Consider the following 19,148-nt stretch of genomic DNA (forward strand, 5'->3'; position numbering starts at 1 on the left):
CCATCATCAAAAAATCTACAAACAATAAATGCTGGAGAGGGTCTGGAGAAAAGGGAACCCTCTTGCACTGTTGGTGGGAATGCAAATTGATACAGCCACTATAGAGAACAGTATGGAGGTTCCTTACAAAACTAAAAATAGAACTACCATTACAACCCAGCAATCCCACTACTGGGCATATACCCTGAGAAAACCATAATTCAAAAAGAGTCATGTACCAAAATGTTCATTGCAGCGCTATTTACAATAGCCAGGACATGGAAGCAACCGAAGTGTCCATCAACGGATGAATGGATAAAGAAGGTGTGGCACATATATATAATGGAATATTTCTCAGCCGTATAAAGGAACAAAACTGAGTTATTTGTAGTGAGGTGGATGGACCTAGAGACTGTCATACAGAGTGAAGTAAGTCAGAAAGAAAAACAAATACCGTATGCTAACACAAATATACGGAATCTTAAAAAGTGGTCATGAAGAACCTAGGGGCAAGACGGGTATAAAGATGCAGACCTCCTAGAGAACGGACTTGAGGATACGGGGAGGGGGAAGGGTAAGCTGGGAGAAAGTGAGAGAGTGGCATGGACTTATATACACTACCAAATGTAAAATAGCTAGTGGGAAGCAGCCGCATGGCACAGGGAGATCAGCTCGGTGCTTTGTGACCACCTAGAGGGGTGGGATAGGGAGGGTGGGAGGGAGGGAGATGCAAGAGGGAAGAGATATGGGGACATATGTATATGTATAACTGATTCACTTTGTTGTAAAGCAGAAACTGACACACCATTGTAAAGCAATTATACTCCAATAAAGATGTTAAAAAAAAGAAAATATTAATTTTTAATTAAAAATTTTTTTAAATTCTAAAATTTTAAAAGATTAAAAATTTAAAGCATTAGGGCTTCCCTTGTGGTGCAGTGGTTGAGAGTCCGCCTGCCCCGATCCAGAAAGATCCCACATGCCGCGGAGTGACTAGGCCTGTAAGCCATGGCCACTGAGCCTGCACGTCTGGAGCCTGTGCTCCGCAACGGGAGAGGCCACAACAGTGAGAGGCCCGTGTACCGCAAAAAAAAAAAAAAAAAAAATTTAAAACATTATATATAAAAATGTTGTTTTTCAGATTCTTTTCCATTATAGGTTGTTATAAGATACTGAATATAGTTTCCTGTGCTATACAGTAAATACTTGTTGTTTTAAATATCTTGGTTCATTTAATATATTGGTTAATGCAACTGGTTTATTTAGTAGGGAGAGACTGGTATCTCATGGCTTTAATTCGCACTTAATTACTAGGTAAGGTCAGTACTTTTTCATATATTTTGGCCATGTTTTCCTAGTTGTATGTTTATTTTTCTACATGAACTTCAGTATCAAATTGATTGGGTCCTAGAAAAGATTTAGTGGTATTTTTATTGAGGTCATGTAAATTCATAAATTAACTTATAGAGAACTAATGTGTTTATGATACTGAGATGTTCCATCTAAGAACACTGGATGTTTTTCCATTTGTTTAAAATTCACTGTTGTATCTTTTAGAAGTGTTTCAAAGTATCCCCATATAAATTTTGCACATTTGTTTTTATGTTTACTCCTAAATACATTCTCTATATTATATTGTCTAAAGGGCAATTGTGTATCTGAAGCCTCTTTTTCTTTTAAGAAATTTGTTTCTTTTATTTATTTATTTTTGGCTGCGTTGGGTCTTCGTTGCTGCGCACGGGCTTTCTCCAGTTGTGGCGAGCGGGGGCTACTCTTCGTTGCATGTGTATGCTTCTCATTGTGGTGGCTTCTCTTGTTGCAGAGCACGGGCTCTAGGCACGAAGGCTTCAGTAGTTGTGGCACAAGGGCTCAGTAGCTGTGGCTTGCAGGCTTTAGAGCACAGGCTTAGTAGTTGTGGCACACAGGCTTAGTTGTTCCGCGGCATATGGGATCTTCCCGGACCAGGGCTCGAACCTGTGTTTCCTGCATTGGCAGGAGGATTCTTAACCACGGTGCCACCAGGGAAGTCCCTCTTATTTTTTGTATGCTGATATTGTATAATATTTTGCTATCTTAATGAAACTTTTTGTTGAGTCAGCTTTAATTTTGATTCTCTGAGGCTATTTAGGGTTACTATCATATCATCTGCATTTTTTTTTTTTTTACCAATTCTCCTGTCTCCTTTTATAATTAGCATTGGTTAATACCTCTAGTATCAATACAGTGTTAAGTAGTAATGTACATAATGGGCATCCTTTTCCTGTTCCTGATCTTAATAGAAATGCCTCTAGTATTTCCCCTCTAAGTAGATGGTGGTTTAGAGCTAAGATATATGATATATATACAAATAGGAATAGGAGTTGAATTTTGTCAATGATTTTTCAAAATCTAGGGAGATGATATTATTTTTCTCCTTAAATCTGTTAATATGGTATATACAGTTGACCCTTGAACAACATGGGTTTGAACTGTGTGGGTCCACTTATACTCAAATTGTTTTCAACAGTAAATACTATAGTACTGCACAATCCATGATTGGTTGAATCCTCAAATGTAGAGCTGGGGATACAGAGGATCTTCAGATAATGGAGAAACTGTGTATACCAAGGGCCAACTATAAATTATTCTTAGATTTTTTAACTGCACAGAGGGTCGGTGCCCCTAACCTGCATGTTATTCAAGGGTCAATTGTACTATATTAATGAATTTCCAAATATTGAACCAACCTTGTATTTTAGGATTAAATTGTATTTGGACATGATGCATTATTTCCTTAATGTGGTGGTACATTCTGTTTACTAATATTTTGTTTAGTATCTGTCTGCTGAATTGTGTCTATCTAAAATGTTGAAGTCCTAAGCTACAGTACCTCAGAATGTGACTGTGTTTGGAGATAGGGTCTTTAAAGAGGTAATTAAGTTAAAATGAGGTCTTTAGGGTGGGTCTCAATCCAATGTGACTGGTTTTCTTATAAGAAGAAGACATTTGGACCAAGACAGGCATGCATACAAATGAAAGGCCGTGTGCAGACTCAAGGAGAAGGGGGCCATCTGCAAGCCAAGGAGAGAGGCCTCAGAAGAAACAAAACCTGTTCTCACCTTATCTTGGACTTTCAGCCTCCAGGACTGTGAGAAAATAAATGTCTGCTGTTTAAGCCACCCAGTCTGTAATATTTTGTTCAGGCAGCCCTAACAAATAATAAAGTATCTTAGCCTTGATAATCATAAGTGACATCACTCTGTAATTGTTTCTGTATTATTTTAATCAGGAATCAGTATCAACATTATACTGGCTTTATAAAAGTTTTCCCCAACATCACTTAGTTGAAGTTCATCCTCTAATAGACTCAAGTGGGGCTCATAAACTCTGTTTTTCCCAAGCTTTTGCATGTTCAAATCAATTTTTCTATAGTCTTGATACTTGAAGGAGAATATAGTGGGTTGAATAGTGTCCCACAAAGAGAGATGTTCAAGGGACTTCCCTGGTGGTCCAGTGACTAAGACTCTGCCCTCCCAATGCAGGGGGCCCAGGTTTGATCCCTGGCCAGGGAACTAGATCCCATATGCAGCAACTAAGAGTTCACATGCCACAAATAAAGATCCCGCGTGCTGCAACTAAGACCCGGTACAGCCGAATAAATAAATTAACATTAAAAAAAGAGAGAGAGGGCTTCCCTAGTGGCACAGTGGTTGAGAGTCCGCCTGCCAATGCAGGGGACGCGGGTTCATGTCCCGGTCTGGGAAGATCCCACATGCCACGGAGCGGCTGGGCCTGTGAGCCATGGCCGCTGAGCCTGCGCGTCCAGAGCCTGTGCTCTGCAACGGGAGAGGCCACAACAGTGAGAGGCCCACGTACCACAAAAAAAAAAAAAAAAAAGAGAGAGAGATATTCAAGTCTCAACCCCTGGTACCTGTGCATCAACTTATTTGGAAATTGGGTTTTTGCAGATATAATTATCTGCAAATCTTGGGATGAGAGTATCCTTGATTTAGGATGGACCTGAAATGCAATGACTGGTGTTCTTCTAGAGAAAAGAGGGTGAGATTTTAAACAGAGACACAGATATGTGAAGACAGAGACAGAGATTGCAGTTATGCAGCTACAAGCCAAGAATGTCGAGAGTTGCTGGCACCCACTGGCAGCTCGGAGTGAGGCATGGAACAACAGACTGTCCCTCAGAGCCACCAGAAGAAACCAATTCTGCCAACACCTTGATTTCAGACATCTGGCCTCCAGAACTCTGAGAGAATAAATGTCCATTGTTTTCAGCCACCAAGTTTGGTAATTTGTTACGATAGCCCTAGGCAACTAATACAGACTAAAATCTTTAGTTCATACTTTTCTTTTCTGTGCTGCTCCATGGTTGCCTTACTTCGTGTGTTACTTTGGAGAAGTCTGAAGTCTGAAGGCTGTCTAGTTCTCTTGCCCTTGCAAGTTATTTAACCCTTTTGCCTGGAGGCTTTGAGAATTTTTCTGTATCTTTAAGGTCTAATCTACCACAATGTCTCAGAATTGACCATTCTCCGTTAATTTTCTCAAGTGGCTGCGGGTTCTTTATCTATTTTTATAGACAATGATGGAGATTGGTATTTTATATTTATTTATTTATTTATTTATTTATGGCCACACCGCATGGCTTGTGGGATCTCAGTTCCTCAACCAGGGACTGAACCCTGGCCATGGCAGTGAAAGCACCAAATCCTAACCACTACACCACCAGGGAACTCCCTCATATTTTGCTTTTAGGTAATCTTTTGCTATCTTAAAAAATTTCTTCTTCCTTTTTTTTCTTATCTTTGTTTTATTAGTTAGTCAATAGTTTTAACTGATTTTTGAATAATGGTGAAAAATCCAAAAGTTACAGGACACCTACCCTCATACCCCATTCACTTCTCCCCAGAGGCAACCACTCTTCATTGTGTATCCTTCCAAATATATTCTATGAATATATGAATATTAGTGTATTTATATATATATATATATTTACACAAATACACTATATTATACATGCAGCCCTGCACCTTGCTATTTTCATTGTACATCTAGGGTATGGTTCCAAATTGGTGCATGTAGAGCTGCCTCATTTTTTTGAAGACCGCATGGTCTTCCATTGCATGAATGTACCTCAATTTATTTAACTAATGCCCTAATGCTGGACTGTAATTTACAGTCTTGCTATTATAAACAATACTGTAATAAATATTTGGTACATATTTATCATTCCACACATGTGGGAGTATACATATAGCCTAAATTCCTAGAAGTGACACACCTATTAGAATGGCTAAAATCCAAAACACTGACAACACCAAATGCTGACGAGTATGTGGAGCAACAGGAACTCCCATTCATTGCTGGTGGGAACGCAAAATATACAGACACTTTGGAAGGAAGTCTGGCAGTTTCTTACAAAACTAAACATACTCTAATGTTATGATCCAACAGTGGTGCTCCTCTGTGTTTACCCAAAGGAGTTGAAAACTTACATCCACACAAAAAACTGCCCACAGATGTTTACAGCAGCTTTATTCATAACTGTCAAAATTAGGAAGCAACCAAGATGTCCTTCACTAGGTGAATAGATTAATAAACTGTGGTACATCCAGGCAATGGAATATTAGTCAATAATAAAAAGAAATGAACTATCAAGCCATGAAAAGTCATGGAGGAAACTTAAATGTATATTATAAGTGAAAGAAGATAATCTGAAATGCTACATGCTGTATGATTCCAACTATATTATGTGGAATTCTGGAAAAGGCAAAACTATGGAGACAGTAAAAAGATCAGTGGCTGTAGGGGGTTGGAGGGAGGGAGGGATGAATAGGCAAAGCACAGGGGATTTTCAGAGCACTGAAAATACTCTCTATGGTACTATTACGGTGGATACATGTCATTATACACTTGTTAAAATCCACAGCATGTACAGCAGCAAGAGCGAACCCTCATGTATGCTATGGACTCTGGGTGACGATGATGCATCAATGGAGGTTCATCCATTGTAACAAATGTCCCATCTGGTGGGGGTGTGGTGGTTAGGGGGCTGCGCTGTGTGTAGGAAAAAGGGGTCCATGGGAACTCTCTGTACTTTCCACTCAATTTTGCTGTGAACATAAAACTGCTCTAGGAAAATAAAAGTCTATTTCTTAAAATCCTGGGGGCGTCTGCAGGATCAAAGGATATATGCATTTACATTTTTAATAGATATAAGAGCTTTCCAGAACTACTGTGGCAATTTACATCAGCCTTGTCTATTTTTATACCTCACTCTCATCAATACAATATAGTTGAACTTTTTGATCATCACTAAATTGTTAAAGGAATAGGGTATCTGCTTGTCATTTTAATTTTCATGTCTCATTAAAAATTAGACAGAACACCTTTTTTTTCTTTTTTTTAGTATGTCTGAGCCATCTGAATTTCCTTTTGGGTGACGTGCCTGTTCATTTTCTTTGCGCATTTTTCTATTAGGTCTGCACCTAATTTTATAGTTAAAAATCTACAAATTGGAATGGGAATGATGGTGTTAAGATCTTATATTTTGGATTGAAAAATACAGTTATCATATACCCTGCAGTCAACCTTGCATCTTTAAGCATGAGGTGAAACTAGAACTGAATGAGAAAAGTAATAGGGTATGGGTACGTTTTCTGTATATCTGGGTACAACCTCAGCCTCTTAACATGAGAAATAATACCATACCTAAATGTTATAAAGAGCATAGAAGCAGGTGCACCGTCTAGTTTCATTTATGCTGTCTTTTGTGGAACAGTCCCGAGCTACATTTCATTAGATCATGCAAGGTTCTTTGTGTAGCCTGAAATCTGGACAGCTGCTGAACATACTTTTTGGTATAATAAAGTTAAGCACTGTACCAGATGTGATCTGCAAACTGACTATTTAAAGTAGCCTGAATAGGGACTTCCCTGGTGGTACAGTGGTTAGGACTCTGTTCTCCCAGTGCAGGGGGGCCGGGTTCCATCCATTGTCAGGGAACTAGATCCCACATGCATGCCGCAACTAAGAGTTTGCATGCCACAACTAAGGAGCCCACGTGTCACAACTAAGACTCAGTGCAACCAAATAAATAAATACATAAATATTTTAAAAAAATAAATAAATAAAGTAGCCTGAATAACTCAGTTGCTTTTTTGGCCAAACATGAGTAAGTGGACAAACAGTGAGCATGTGTTGCAGTATCAGACGAGATACTGACCTTTGTACTACTTTCCCAGAGCTACCTTAATAAAACAAAAACAAACTGGGTGTTAAAACAAATTTATTGTCTCATGGCTCTAGAGGGTAGAATTCTGAAATCAAGGTTTTGGAGGGCCACGCTCCCTTTGAAACCTGTAGGGAATCCCTCCTTGCCTGTTGGCAGTTTCTGGTGATTTGCTGGCCATCTTTGGTGTTCCTTGGCTTGCAGCTGTATAACTGCCGTCTCTGCCTTTGTCATCACGTGGCATTTTCCCCGTGTGTCTCTGTCTTCACATGGCCACCTTCTTATAAGGACACCCTACTCCATCTCCAAAATGACCTCATCTGAACTATATCTGCAATAACTCTATTTCCAAGTAAGATTCCATTCTGAAGTACTGGGGCTTAGGATTTCAACATACCTTTTTTGGAGGGACACAATTTAACCTGTAACAACCTTTCTCTAGAATCTTTTGGGAGAAGGTGAGAGAGACAAGGTAAAAGCCAAAGAGGCTGACACCTTCTACATACATTGCATTCAGCCTGCCTGAGCCATATCGGCATTTGCTGTAAGCACAGGGTGGATGACTTACCAAAAGCTTAATTTCAGAGGAACTTACAAAGCACTTCTGCCCCACGTGGATCCTAGTCCTTTCGTTTGTGATTCACTGAACTGTATGCTCCACCTTCAGCCATCACCCTGCCACCCTGTCCCTGACAGGACGAGCTGCAAGCTGCAGAGAAAAAGAAATGAACTAAGAACGGTCAAATGATCCCCTATTAGATCACAGATCAGACTGCAGGCCGGGGAGACTTCTGTCTGCTTCCCGTGCTATTGTGCTCTGAGGGGGGCCCCCTCCTGTTGTCCACCTTGTCACCCTTTGAGAGCGACAAGGACCCACACATGGAGCTGTTCCTGAAGTAGTCTCAACTGATCTCAAGTTTCAGCCAAAAGACATCCTTTTTGAATTCGACACCTACTGGCCGCCTAACCTATTAAGCATCTATTCACCAAGGGCCAGATTTTACTACTTGGTTCAGTCGCCCCTCTGCCGAGAGCCCTTTCTGTCTCGCTGTGGGTAGCATCTGAACTTCTGCTTGTTGTCTCAGAATTAATGTGCAGCCTTTCCTTGCTTTCCTGAGGAATTTTGTACTACTAATCCACTCATATCTAAGTGGCTTTTTCCCTTCTTTCCCAAAGTCACCTTAGAGCATTTCTTGCCCTTTTCAGTGGCCAAGGAATTTTTATACTAACTTCTAAAAAGGCAGTGAGAAGTTATCCTTATTTTAAAATGGGAATACACACACACACACACACACACACACATATATATAAAATTGCCAACATATATTGAATATATATATTTAGAGCAGGCCACACTTTCACTTTTTTTTTTTTTTTTGGTGTGATGACTATATAAGTCCAGATGAGCCTTCAGCCAATTATTATTCCCTGCTCCATTCCCCCACTGTATTTTTTTTTTAAAGAGCCACGGACGTTTTCTTTAGATTCTTTGCTAGTAAATAAAAAAATTCTTGCCTTGAATATCATATGATAGCTGGGTGGGGTTTTTTTGGTTTTTTTTTTAAGCATGACAGTTTTGTCAGGGATAATTTTCAGATTATCAACTGACTGTTAGAAATGCAAGCAACACAGAGAGTTTTGGTTTTTTCATCAGCTACACTTCAGGTATTTTTCTTTTGACTCCAGGCCCCAGAGATTGCTGGCTGAAAAGGCCTGGCGGACTTCATTCCAGGGAAGGCAGAAAGCAAAGGCCAGTCCTGCCTTCCCCAGCGATCAGCAGCAGCAGCTTTCTGGAAAGTAGGAAACAGAAAAGAAGAGGAAGATTAGATTTGAGTTAAAATTGTCACTTTCTCTCCAGCTGGGAGAAGGTCATTCTCTGACATGATGTGGGGTATGAGGCACTGTATCTCTCTTGTTTGCAGAAGTCACCTAACAAAATCTTTCCCGGTAGGACATACCTACTCATAAATCAGCAGCGTCAGCTTCAATCACAGCTTGCATTCTAGAATGCAGACACCAGGGAGAGGCTGACCTAAGGTAACCTGGGGGGACTCCATGCCCCCCTGGCTCTCAGGTTGGAATTTAGAGGATGGCATGCTTCCTGCTGTCTTCACAAGGGCATTTAGAGAGCGATTTAATCCCGCATTATCTTTCCATTATGGGTACTTCTCCTCAAAAGTCCTACAGTCTTTATCTACCAGGGCCCCAAGTAGGGGGCGGTAAGTGAGGCACTCTCCTAGGGGCAAAATTTAGGGGAACCCTAAATAGCCCCAGTAATCAAGATAAACGGTATTTTAACGCAAAAAAATTAAACAAACAAATTGGCAAATAAAGCTGCTAACTGCTTGATTTTGGAAATAAGGCTTCCAGGGCTGGGATCAAGGTGAGGAGAGAGAGGTGGGCTCGTACAAGTGCGGGGGCAGATCCTGCATTTGATATTTTGATATATTGTTCATTATGGGTTTTTTGCATTAATTTTGGCCTTTAAAAATTTTTTAACTAAAATACTTATCTTGATTATTGACTTTTGTTTTCGAATCCATAAATACTGCAACTGAGGCAATTGCCTCTCACTGGTCTCACCCGAGTCCCGGCCTTTAAAATACTGACGAGTCAACAAAAAGCTATCCACCTTCCCGAACCACGACTCTTAGATAAGGACCAGGCTCCGGGGTACAGACACCCTGCCGTGAAGTCTCCGCGTCCCAGTGGGTTTAGACCCTCCCCTCCTCCTTTCCGCGCTCGGGTATTAAAACACTGCGCGTTCTGCCCGGCCTTAATCGGAGCGGCCGGCGCGCCCGGGCCACGTCCGCTCCCGCACGTCTGTCCACGTTAAGAGATGACCCCTTCCCTCTCAGAGACCCAAGTTTCACTCACCGCCAAGCCCGTCCCGCACAGCGGTCCCCAGGCCCGCGCACTGCCGCAGCGCGCTGTCCGCTCTCCTCTTTCGGGCGCCGGGCCCGTGTGATCGCGCCTGCGCGCTCCGCCGTGCGCGGGCGTGAGAAAGGGCCCGCGCCGCTCCCAGGTTCTTCCGGAGGGGCAGAGGAGGGCGAAACTGCTCCCCGCGCGGCAGTGCGCAGGCGTAGCGGCGCGCGGCGCTTTCTTCCGCCTCAGCCACTGCGGCTCCGGCGGCGCGCCAGTCGCTGGGCTGCCCGGTGGGGGGCGCTGCGGGCCGGGGCGCCCGGGGGTGGTCGGGGCCGGGCTAGCCGCCCCGGGGCGGGGCCGCGCGGGCCGGGATGGGGCGGGCGTCGGGGCGGGGGTCCAAGCCGGCGAGCGGCGGCGGCGAGCACAGGAGAGGCTGCGGACCGAGGCGCAAGGTTCGGACGCGGCGCCATGCGCGGCCCCCCGGCCTGGCCGCTGCGGCTGCTCCTGAGGCGGGGCCCGGCCGCCCGCGACCCCGGGACCCGGCCGCCGCCGACGCTCCTGGCGCCGGCGCGGCTTGGGGACTCGGGGCCGTCGCTCCTCAAGGGTGGCGAAGCCGCGCGAGCCCCGCGGTGCCGGGCGGGCCGCTGCCCGGGCGGGGGTCCCGGCAGCCCCGCGGGCGGCGCGGGCCTGGCGCGGCTCCTGGCGCTGTGGACGCGGCCCTCCGGGCCCTCCAGGTGCGGGGCGCTCGCCGGGCCCGGCGTCCCCCGGCTCCCGCGCGCAGCGCTCCCCGGTGGCCCAGCGGCGGTCGCGCGGGCCGGGGGCGAGGCTTGGCTGCGCGAGCCGGCCTTGCCTGCGGCCGCGGCGACCCCCGGACATGACCCGCTGCAGCGGCCCGTGGCTGCCGGGCGCTCGGAGGCCCAGAAGCTCCTAAGGCTGGCGCAGCCCGAGCGCCGGAGGCTGGCAGGTAGGGCCGCCGTCCCCTCCTCTCGGTCACCGCGACCTTACACACGCGAGGTCCGGGGCCGCCGAGAGGGGCACTGCGGTGGCGTCAGGGGGACCCGGGGCCACTGGAAACGGTGCGGAGGACGGGGTGCCTGTACCTAGGCGTCCCCACCTGGAGCGCGGACAGAGCGCGCCTGCTGTAGCGGTGTGGAGCCGGCAGGCCCGCCGGGAATCTGCTCCCAGAGCTAATGTTTGTTTTCTTATCTTGATACATGTTATGCAAATGGGGTAGCATCTCAGTGTTGCAGTTTTCGGGTCTGTTCCGTTTTTACTTTGCTGGCGTTCTCAGAATGACCTGGGTTTTTTCCCCGTATCTTTGTAAAATTAATCCTAGCCCCAGATAAACCAATGTTGTCATATGTGCGTGCTTCAGGCAAGTTTATTAAGCAGCCAACAATATTTTTACTCTGTGAAGCAAAGCAGTGTAAACTTTTCAGGTTTGTCCCCTGCTTTTGTTTCCTGGGTGGAAGGCAGGAAGTTACTAAGTTCTTATCAGAAGAGTCAACACTGGTCGTGATCACTGATCTGTAAACTCCAGAAGTGTTGAGAAACTGTGACTCATAACCCAACTAAATCATAATTAAGTAATTTTTAAAAAGAAATCAAAATGAATATTTTTAGGGCTTCCCTGGTGGCGCAGTGGTTGAGAGTCCGCCTGCCGATGTAGGGGACACGGGTTCGTGCCCCGGTCCGGGAAGATCCCTGCATGCCGCGGAGCAGCTGGGCCCGTGAGTCCGCCTGCCGATGTAGGGGACACGGGTTCGTGCCCCGGTCCGGGAAGATCCCTACATGCCGTGGAGCAGCTGGGCCCGTGAGCCATGGCCGCTGAGCCTGCGCGTCCGGAGCCTGTGCTCCGCAACGCGAGAGGCCACAACAGTGAGAGGCCCACGTACCGCAAAAAAAAAAAAAAAAAAAAGAATATCTTTAGAAACAAAATCCAGATAAACAGATTTTTGTATAGCTTGTCATTTTAGCCATAAATGGAGAAATGGTTAAATGCAAGGGCCTTGTAAGATCTCAAAGGTTTTGAGACTTCTCCAAGTCTTCGTTTCTTTAATAAATATTGAGTCTCATTGTGTGCTAGGCCCTTGGGTTCCACTGATGAGCAGGAAGAAGCATGGTTCCCGCTCCTGCTGGGGCTTGCAGCTTAGTGGGGGAGAAACATTGATGAAAAGATATGTGACTGGAGATGAAACTGCACATGTGATGAGGGCTTGCAAAGAGGGCTTGTGAGGTTCTTAGGCTTGAAAGAGGAGAGAATCCCCCCTTTTTTTGTTACAAGTCCATTGCTTTAGGAAGGATAGTCCTAGAGAGCTATTTGTGATGTAGGGCAGGTCGGTGCCGTGGAGGAGGGCAGTAGAGTGGGAACATTTATACCTCTCACTGACTGTTACAGTTTAGGGGGCTTCTTGGTATTACTGAGGTATAAAGAGAACTATCTCATCGCTCAGTTGGTTGTGCGTGTATTTTTATGGAAATAAAGTTTTTTTTCCTTTTTCCTCTTTTAAAAGAAAATTTTGAGGCTAGGAGCTCTCACTGGCCTGTGAGCTGCTTGGGAAAGGGGCTGTGTCTGCCTCATCTTTCTGTGTCTAGTCCTTAGCCTGTGTGTGTGTGTGTGTGTGTGTGTGTACTTTTAAATCAAGAGGCCAAAAACAGCTGAGTTGAAGAGAAGGAATTCCAATGTTAATTTGTTAATTTTTAGGAAAAGGAATACAAAAATCCTTTTTCAAAAATTCCGCTGTACGTTTGAATAACTGTTTTCATCTGTGTTCAGTAGTTTGGTGAGCATGCTGCCTGAACTGTGTGACCAGAAAACTTTGGTCTTAAGTGATTTGTGTCAGAAACTTTAAAAACAGGGTCCGCCATTTGAAATGTTTATAGGTATCTGCTGAGAACAGTCATTTCCATTTCTCTTCTAAAGGAACCACAGTCCTCGATGCTCTCCGCGGCCCCTCCTCCCTGTGTCTCACTTTATGTAGGAATTTGCAGATATCTTCCAACAGCTGTGGCCTACAAGGTTGCTCTGCAGTCTTTTTTCACTGATAATTCTTCGTCTTATCACCTTGGTCACAGGAGTCTTAAAAGATGGAGGAGCTCACTGTGGAGCCCCTGTGGGCTGATGGGATAAGAGGTAACTGGTCAGAGCCGTCCTGCTGGGCCTGGCAGATAGAAGTGGCTGCTGGGGCTCCCAGGGAGTTAGAGGCAGGCTGCGCCGTGCGTGGGGTTGGGAGTTAGGAGGGGGCCGTGAGATGCCGACGGAGGGTCTCTGTGCGGCGGGCCCGGTGCAGGGGAGCTTGTCTTGCTCACGCTTTGCAGGCGGGCCCCTGGTCAGATGTGGCAGGTGCACGTCCAGCCCTCCACCCCCAGGGTGTTCACTTAAACACTGATAAGGGCCTGTGTGGTTTGAGAAGAGGACAGGTCTCAGAACCTGATGCCCGCCAGGAGCTTTTGCTGCATTTGTAGTTACATTTTATGGAGATAGACCGTGACGTGACCAAAATGAACAGAGTGGTGAAACCAGTGGGTGCGGTAAGCAAGGAGAGGGCGAAGCATGTTTCCTGCAGCCCAAGTCGGGACAGAGGGTCTGACAAGGACAGCACTGGTGGGACAGTGAGGCTGAGCCTCCGCAATGGAGACTGCTCCAGAAAGCCCTGCGGAAGTACCACGTTGCAGAGAAAACATGAACATTCTGTATCTGTGCTGCGAAATGTGCTAGTCAGAGTTGACTCAAGTCGGAAATACACGCCAGATTTTGAAAGGACTTAGTATGGAAAAAAAATTGTGAACTTTCTTTACTGTTTAATGTTCATCGCATGTTGATTAATATTTTGGATATATTGGATCCAAATATACAAATAAAATACAGTATTAAAATTAATTTTACCAGTTTCTTTTAAATGTGGCAGCTGGAAGATTTTAAGTTCTGTGGGCGGCGCCCGTCGCGTGTCTGCTGGACAGGAGCACCCGATGTTCTGGCCTTGCCCAGACCTTTGTTCTCCAGGTCACTCCACGAGCCTGCGAGGCTTCCTCACCCTCCGCTTCCTGCTGGCTGTCAACCCCCTTCACCTCCTGCCCTGGCCAGCTTAGCTAGATGCCAGGCTAGCTCAGCCTCCAACCTGCACTGGGCCTCTACTCCTTTGTTCCCTGTAGACACAGAAAGCTCCTTTCCTCCTCTGTCCCACCCGTCAGAGAGTGGAGCTGCTGGCAGGGACACGGGTCATTCCTGACGCCTTGGGGTGACAGCTGTAATGTAGATAATAGCGGATACTTACTGTTTACTAGATACTGGGCACTGGGCCAGAGGCTTTACGTGTGTGTGTGTGTGTGTGTGTGTGTGTGTGTGTGTAATTTCTCCTCACAACATTTCTGTGAGGGAGGGGTTCTTTTTATTGCTATTTGACAGATGAAGAAACTGAGGCACAGAGAGTTTGAGTGACCCGCTCAAGGTCAAACAGCTAGATGGCAGAGGTAGGGCACTGACCCTGTCAGTCCCAACTTCAGAACTGACCTTCCCAACATGCTTCCCAAATCTGAAATTCTCAGGTCCTGTAGAATCTAGTTCTTAAAAACATCTGCAGTCCTTGTCACTGTCCGTATCCCCTCTGCCCCTCCCCGTTTCACCCCAGTTCCCCTCTCGCCTGGATCAGGGGAGCCTCAGGTCCTTTCTTTTCACTCTGCTGCCAGAGTGGATCATGTAAAATGCAGATCTGACTGTCTCACTCTCCAGCCCGAGGCTCTTTCAGGCCTGCCTTGCTGCAGAGTCCCAGTTCTGCTTTAGAACCCGGAGCCTAGTATGCCTCCACCTTATTTCTCAGTACTTCTCTGCACCAGAGCCCCTGCTCCAGCTTTATCCTGCAGCCTTCCTGCTCCCTGGCTGCCCTCACCCCCAGGCGAGGCCCCTGCTGTGTTCTTGGCTTGGAATGTGAGAAGACGAAGAAGACAAGCTTTGTCTCAGAATGTGGTTCTTCAGTGTATGAACTGGGTGACCTTGGGCAAGCTCCCTCACCTCTCTGTGCTTGAGTTTCCTCTCTGGAAACAAAAATGAGGGTGATAAAAGCATTGTTGGAGAGAGTGCATATCAAATGCTTCAGAGAGTGGTGGGTGGTTGGTGCCTTAGTACTTGAGTGACACGGGGGTAGCTGCACCTGCCCAGCACAGTGAGCAGACGAGTCATTAAAAGATCTGTCCCGTATCCAGTGGTGATAGACATGCTTGAGAGCCTCCTCCGCCCCCCAGACCTGTCCATCCAGGAGCTGTCTACCGGCCACAGCCCTTCTCCCAACAGCCTCTGTTTCAGGTTTTCCATCCCCTTTCTTTTGGAGGAGATTTCTCTTATTCTTTGAACGCTGTGATGCAGTAGAATGAGCGTAACGGAAAGATACTTGAAGATACCTGTCAAGAGACAGATGACAGTTGCTTGGGACCCGTCAAGCAAGGATAGGAACAAGCAAGATGCTTAACCATGGAGAAAAGGTGGAGAAGAGTTTCTAGAAGGATTATGGTATACTTGGCTTGTCAGGTTTGGGGAGGAATCAGAGATGATAGTTGTGGCGCAAATCTACATGATTCATGAATGTCCGAGATGGTGCTATGTAGTAAAACCTTAATTAACAGGAATCCAGCTAACCCAACGCTGAAAAAAAAAATTTAACTTTGTATACATTCAACTTGTAGAAGAAAGAGGCAAATGGCAATAAGACAAGCTGTCAATCGTTCTTTGTTTTTTTAATTAAAAGGAAAGAGAGGGGAGATCCTGGAAAGAATTTTGATTCAGCCCAATTCCTTTCTCTTTGTAATCATTATCATTACTGTGTAAGAACTAGTGTGTGTTCATGAGATACAGGTTCTTATTTCGGAGTTGTAACTCTGAGTTTGAAAACTAGAGGCGGGAGGGAGAGATGGACCTTGATGGCACTCTGCATACATTACACTTACTGAAGTATTTGCCAAAGGGAAGAAACAGACCAGAGAAGCTGGCTGCTGATGACAGATGAAACAGGCCTTTCGGGTTAACCCCCGGCTCGCCAGGCCACTGCTTTCTGGAGCAGCCCGTTTGCCACGACCGTGCCCTGCAGAACCCGAGCTACACTTGCCTCCTACACCCTTCGGGCTTCCAGTCCCTCTGAGCACTGTCATCAGGAACACGGCGATTTGAAACAAGACCCCGGGTCTTAAAGCAGAAGGAAATGGCCCTTGGCCAGGTTCACGTTATGCAGTTCGGTTGTGATAAAAGGGGTTTTCAGCCAGTCACATGGGCTTTCTGGCTCTGGTAAAGGAGTCATTGCCACGCACGGACTTCCTGAGCCACCAGATCTTACGATTCTCTTTAGGCTGTTGTCGAACTCTGATACGCTTTCATGCCTCCTTTGCCAAAGTTCAGTTTATTTGTTCATTCATCCAACAAATATTTATTGAGCTTTTCCTATATACCTGTCCCTGTAGGCAGTGGGGATACAACAGTGAACAAAACAGACAGAAATCTTTTATCCTACTGGAGAGAGACAGTAGACAAGTGAAGTGTTGGGAAGTGCTGGGAGGAGAACGGAGGGCGAGGCTGCTGTGTTTGGGTCTGTATTAACAGATAGGACTGCAGAGCAGGCCTCCTTGCGGGGAGGCCATTAGAAGACCCCCAGGAGGGGAGAGAGTGTGTGCAGTGTTCCCGACTTAAGTCAGGCTCACATTCCTCCTAGAGCTCTGTTTGCCAACTGAACAACCGGTTCACACTGAGTTCGTTCTCTACTCTTTTTATTAAGGTTTCGTGAAAGTAAAGCCTTTCACTGAAGTGTGAGCATTAGGCAAGACACAGATAGAGAAGCTGTTTGCAGGGTGTTGGCAGTGCTCATTCCCCAGGGCTCAACCCACATTGTGTCCACTTGGGGTTCTCGCCATTGATTCTCCAGTGATGGAGCTAGCTGGGCCCCAAGCGGGACCAAACTCAGAAGGTGCACAGTGGCACGTGCCCTGCCCCAGTCACTTGATGCCACTCTTCAGAAGGAACCTCTGTTACTTGTTTCTTGCTACTCTCCTGGAGATATTCTGTGCATTCATGAACTTGAAAATCAATAAGCAAAAAAGTGCCACAGATGTTAACATCTGTGTCCTGGGCTTTTTCACTAACAGTGTATCTTGGTGGATGGTTTCATGTCTCTTCCTATAGACTCACCTCGTTCTTTTTAACGACTGCATAATATTTATAAAATAAATGCTCCATAATTGATTTAACTTTTCTCCATTAATGAACGTTTGGGATATTTTGAATCTTTTGCTGGGATGAGCAATGTCATAATGAACACCCTTGAGTGTACATTTTTTGCATACACATATGGGAGTGTATCTGTAAGTTAGAATCTTAGAGCTCGAATTGGTGGATGAAAGGGAATGTGCATTTATGTTTTGACTGATAAGATCACATCGCTCTGCCATTGCAACTGTACCAGTTTGCACACCCACTAGCAGTGTAAATGCTTCCTTTCCCACAGCTTTACCAACACCATGCTGTCAAATTCTTTGATCTTTGCCAGTCATTAGATGAAAGTGTAGTGTAAATATGCATTCCTCTTATTAGGAATGTTGTTATCTGATACATGTTGTTCCTAATTGGATTTTCTCGATATTTTCTTTTCTGAAAAGATACTGTGTCCTGTGTCTTTTTTGTTTTTAAGCCGTGTGAACAGTTGTGTTCTTACATGTTTTATTATCATGCTCATACTCTGGTACTTTATCTCCCAGAGCAATAATATTAAGAAGGAACGTATCACATGTGTAATGGCTGCCCATAACTGCTTTCCAAAGGTTCAAGTGTTTTGAAATATTAGACATAATCAAGAGCTTTACCTGCATAGTTTGATCTTCAAGCTAAGATACAGTTAGATGCCAGGAAATAACAGTGTGTAGCACGAATGTAGGAAAAATGTCATCTCGGGAGGGAGGCCAGAACGGATTTTTGTGGTTAGCTGTCAGTTACTCCTGAGGAAGAAGAGAGCAGCAGACCAGGGTAAAGCAAAAGCCGTCTTGTCTGGGTACTTGGAGACGATCAGTGCCCTTACAGTCATCTGCCTGATTTGGCCCCAGAAACTACTCGGTTCTTCCCTTTAGTCAAGGGTCCAGGAGCTAAAGGGAGGAGACTCCCGGCATCTGAGAGCATCACATGATCTGAAAAGTTTATTCGGGAAAGAAGCGTGATGAACTCAGCACCCTGCCCCTTGGCCGAGGCACCGATGAACCGGAGAGTTGCTTGTGTTTTCCAGCTGCAGTTGGGTTTCTGACGGTGTCCAGTGTCATCACCATGTCCGCCCCCTTCTTCCTGGGGAAGATAATCGACGTCATTTACACAAACCCCTCTGCGGACTACAGCTCCAGCCTGACCCGCCTCTGCCTGGCGCTCGGCGGCGTGTTCCTGTGCGGCGCCGCGGCCAACGCCGTCCGCGTCTACCTCATGCAGACGTCAGGTGCCACGACCCACCTCCTGGGCCACATGGGATGGGGGTTGGGGGGGGCGGATCTCGTGGGTTCCCTGTGCTCCGGCCCCCACCTGTGCTCTCCGGCCCCTGTGCTCTCTTCCTCCACCGCGTGGGGGACAGGGCCAACACTGGGCTGGGGATTGTTGTAGATCATGTGCTCTGTGCTCAACCTGCCTTTCCCGTGAATTGGAGCGCAGTCGCCTGTGTGCCTTCCGGGAGGTTTGAGTGAGGCGGCCGCAGAAGCCGGGCCGTGCCCCGCGCTGTGCCGCCCCTGCAGGCGGAGCCGGGCGATAGTGGTCGGTGTCACTGTGAGGCCTGCTTGTTAGTAGGCGGTGACACCACAGTGACGCTAGAGCCCGGCACACCCGACTCCAAGTCGGTTGCTGGCCATTTAGCTGATGAAGTACTCTGTAGAGAAGTAACCAGTTCTTGCCGTTCGAAGTTAAATCCAGGAAAGAATTGCGAAGGAGAAGCAAAATTAGCTTTTGAGAAGTTAAGGTCGTAAAACTTCTCTGTAAGTTATACTTTACGAAAGTCTCTTGGTCACGTTCCGTTTACTACTGTATCCTGTCCTCGGCATCCTCGGGCTGTGGGCACCGAGAGGAGATCAGTGCTGGTCA

The 19,148-nt window shown here is 46.2% G+C and overlaps 1 protein-coding gene and 1 long non-coding RNA gene across 4 annotated transcripts in view; one reads left to right on the forward strand and one right to left on the reverse strand.

The window, feature by feature from the left end:
• The window catches only part of LOC137209448 (uncharacterized), a 37,648-nt gene extending 27,452 nt beyond the window's left edge, over window positions 1–10,196 (reverse strand). The window contains exons 1-3 of one of the 2 annotated variants that reach the window (XR_010936061.1): window positions 10,079–10,196; window positions 7,770–8,991; window positions 1,115–1,962 (exon numbers count right to left, since the gene is read on the reverse strand). This is a non-coding gene — a long non-coding RNA (uncharacterized lncRNA). Of the gene's footprint in view, window positions 1–1,114; window positions 1,963–7,769; window positions 8,992–10,078 lie in introns of those variants that run through there. The other variant, XR_010936062.1, reaches the window with a different exon arrangement.
• A 328-nt stretch (window positions 10,197–10,524) lies between these two features.
• Window positions 10,525–19,148, forward strand: part of ABCB10 (ATP binding cassette subfamily B member 10) — a 32,724-nt gene continuing 24,100 nt past the window's right edge. For both annotated transcript variants that reach the window (XM_067711155.1, XM_067711156.1), the window contains exons 1-2: window positions 10,525–11,030; window positions 18,316–18,516. In XM_067711155.1, the coding sequence (XP_067567256.1) occupies window positions 10,535–11,030; window positions 18,316–18,516 (697 nt within the window). In that variant the 5' untranslated portion in view covers window positions 10,525–10,534. The remainder of the gene's footprint in view (window positions 11,031–18,315; window positions 18,517–19,148) is intronic.

The sequence above is a fragment of the Pseudorca crassidens genome, chromosome 16 (assembly GCF_039906515.1).
Source record: "Pseudorca crassidens isolate mPseCra1 chromosome 16, mPseCra1.hap1, whole genome shotgun sequence".
Classification (NCBI taxonomy): Eukaryota; Metazoa; Chordata; class Mammalia; order Artiodactyla; family Delphinidae; genus Pseudorca; species Pseudorca crassidens.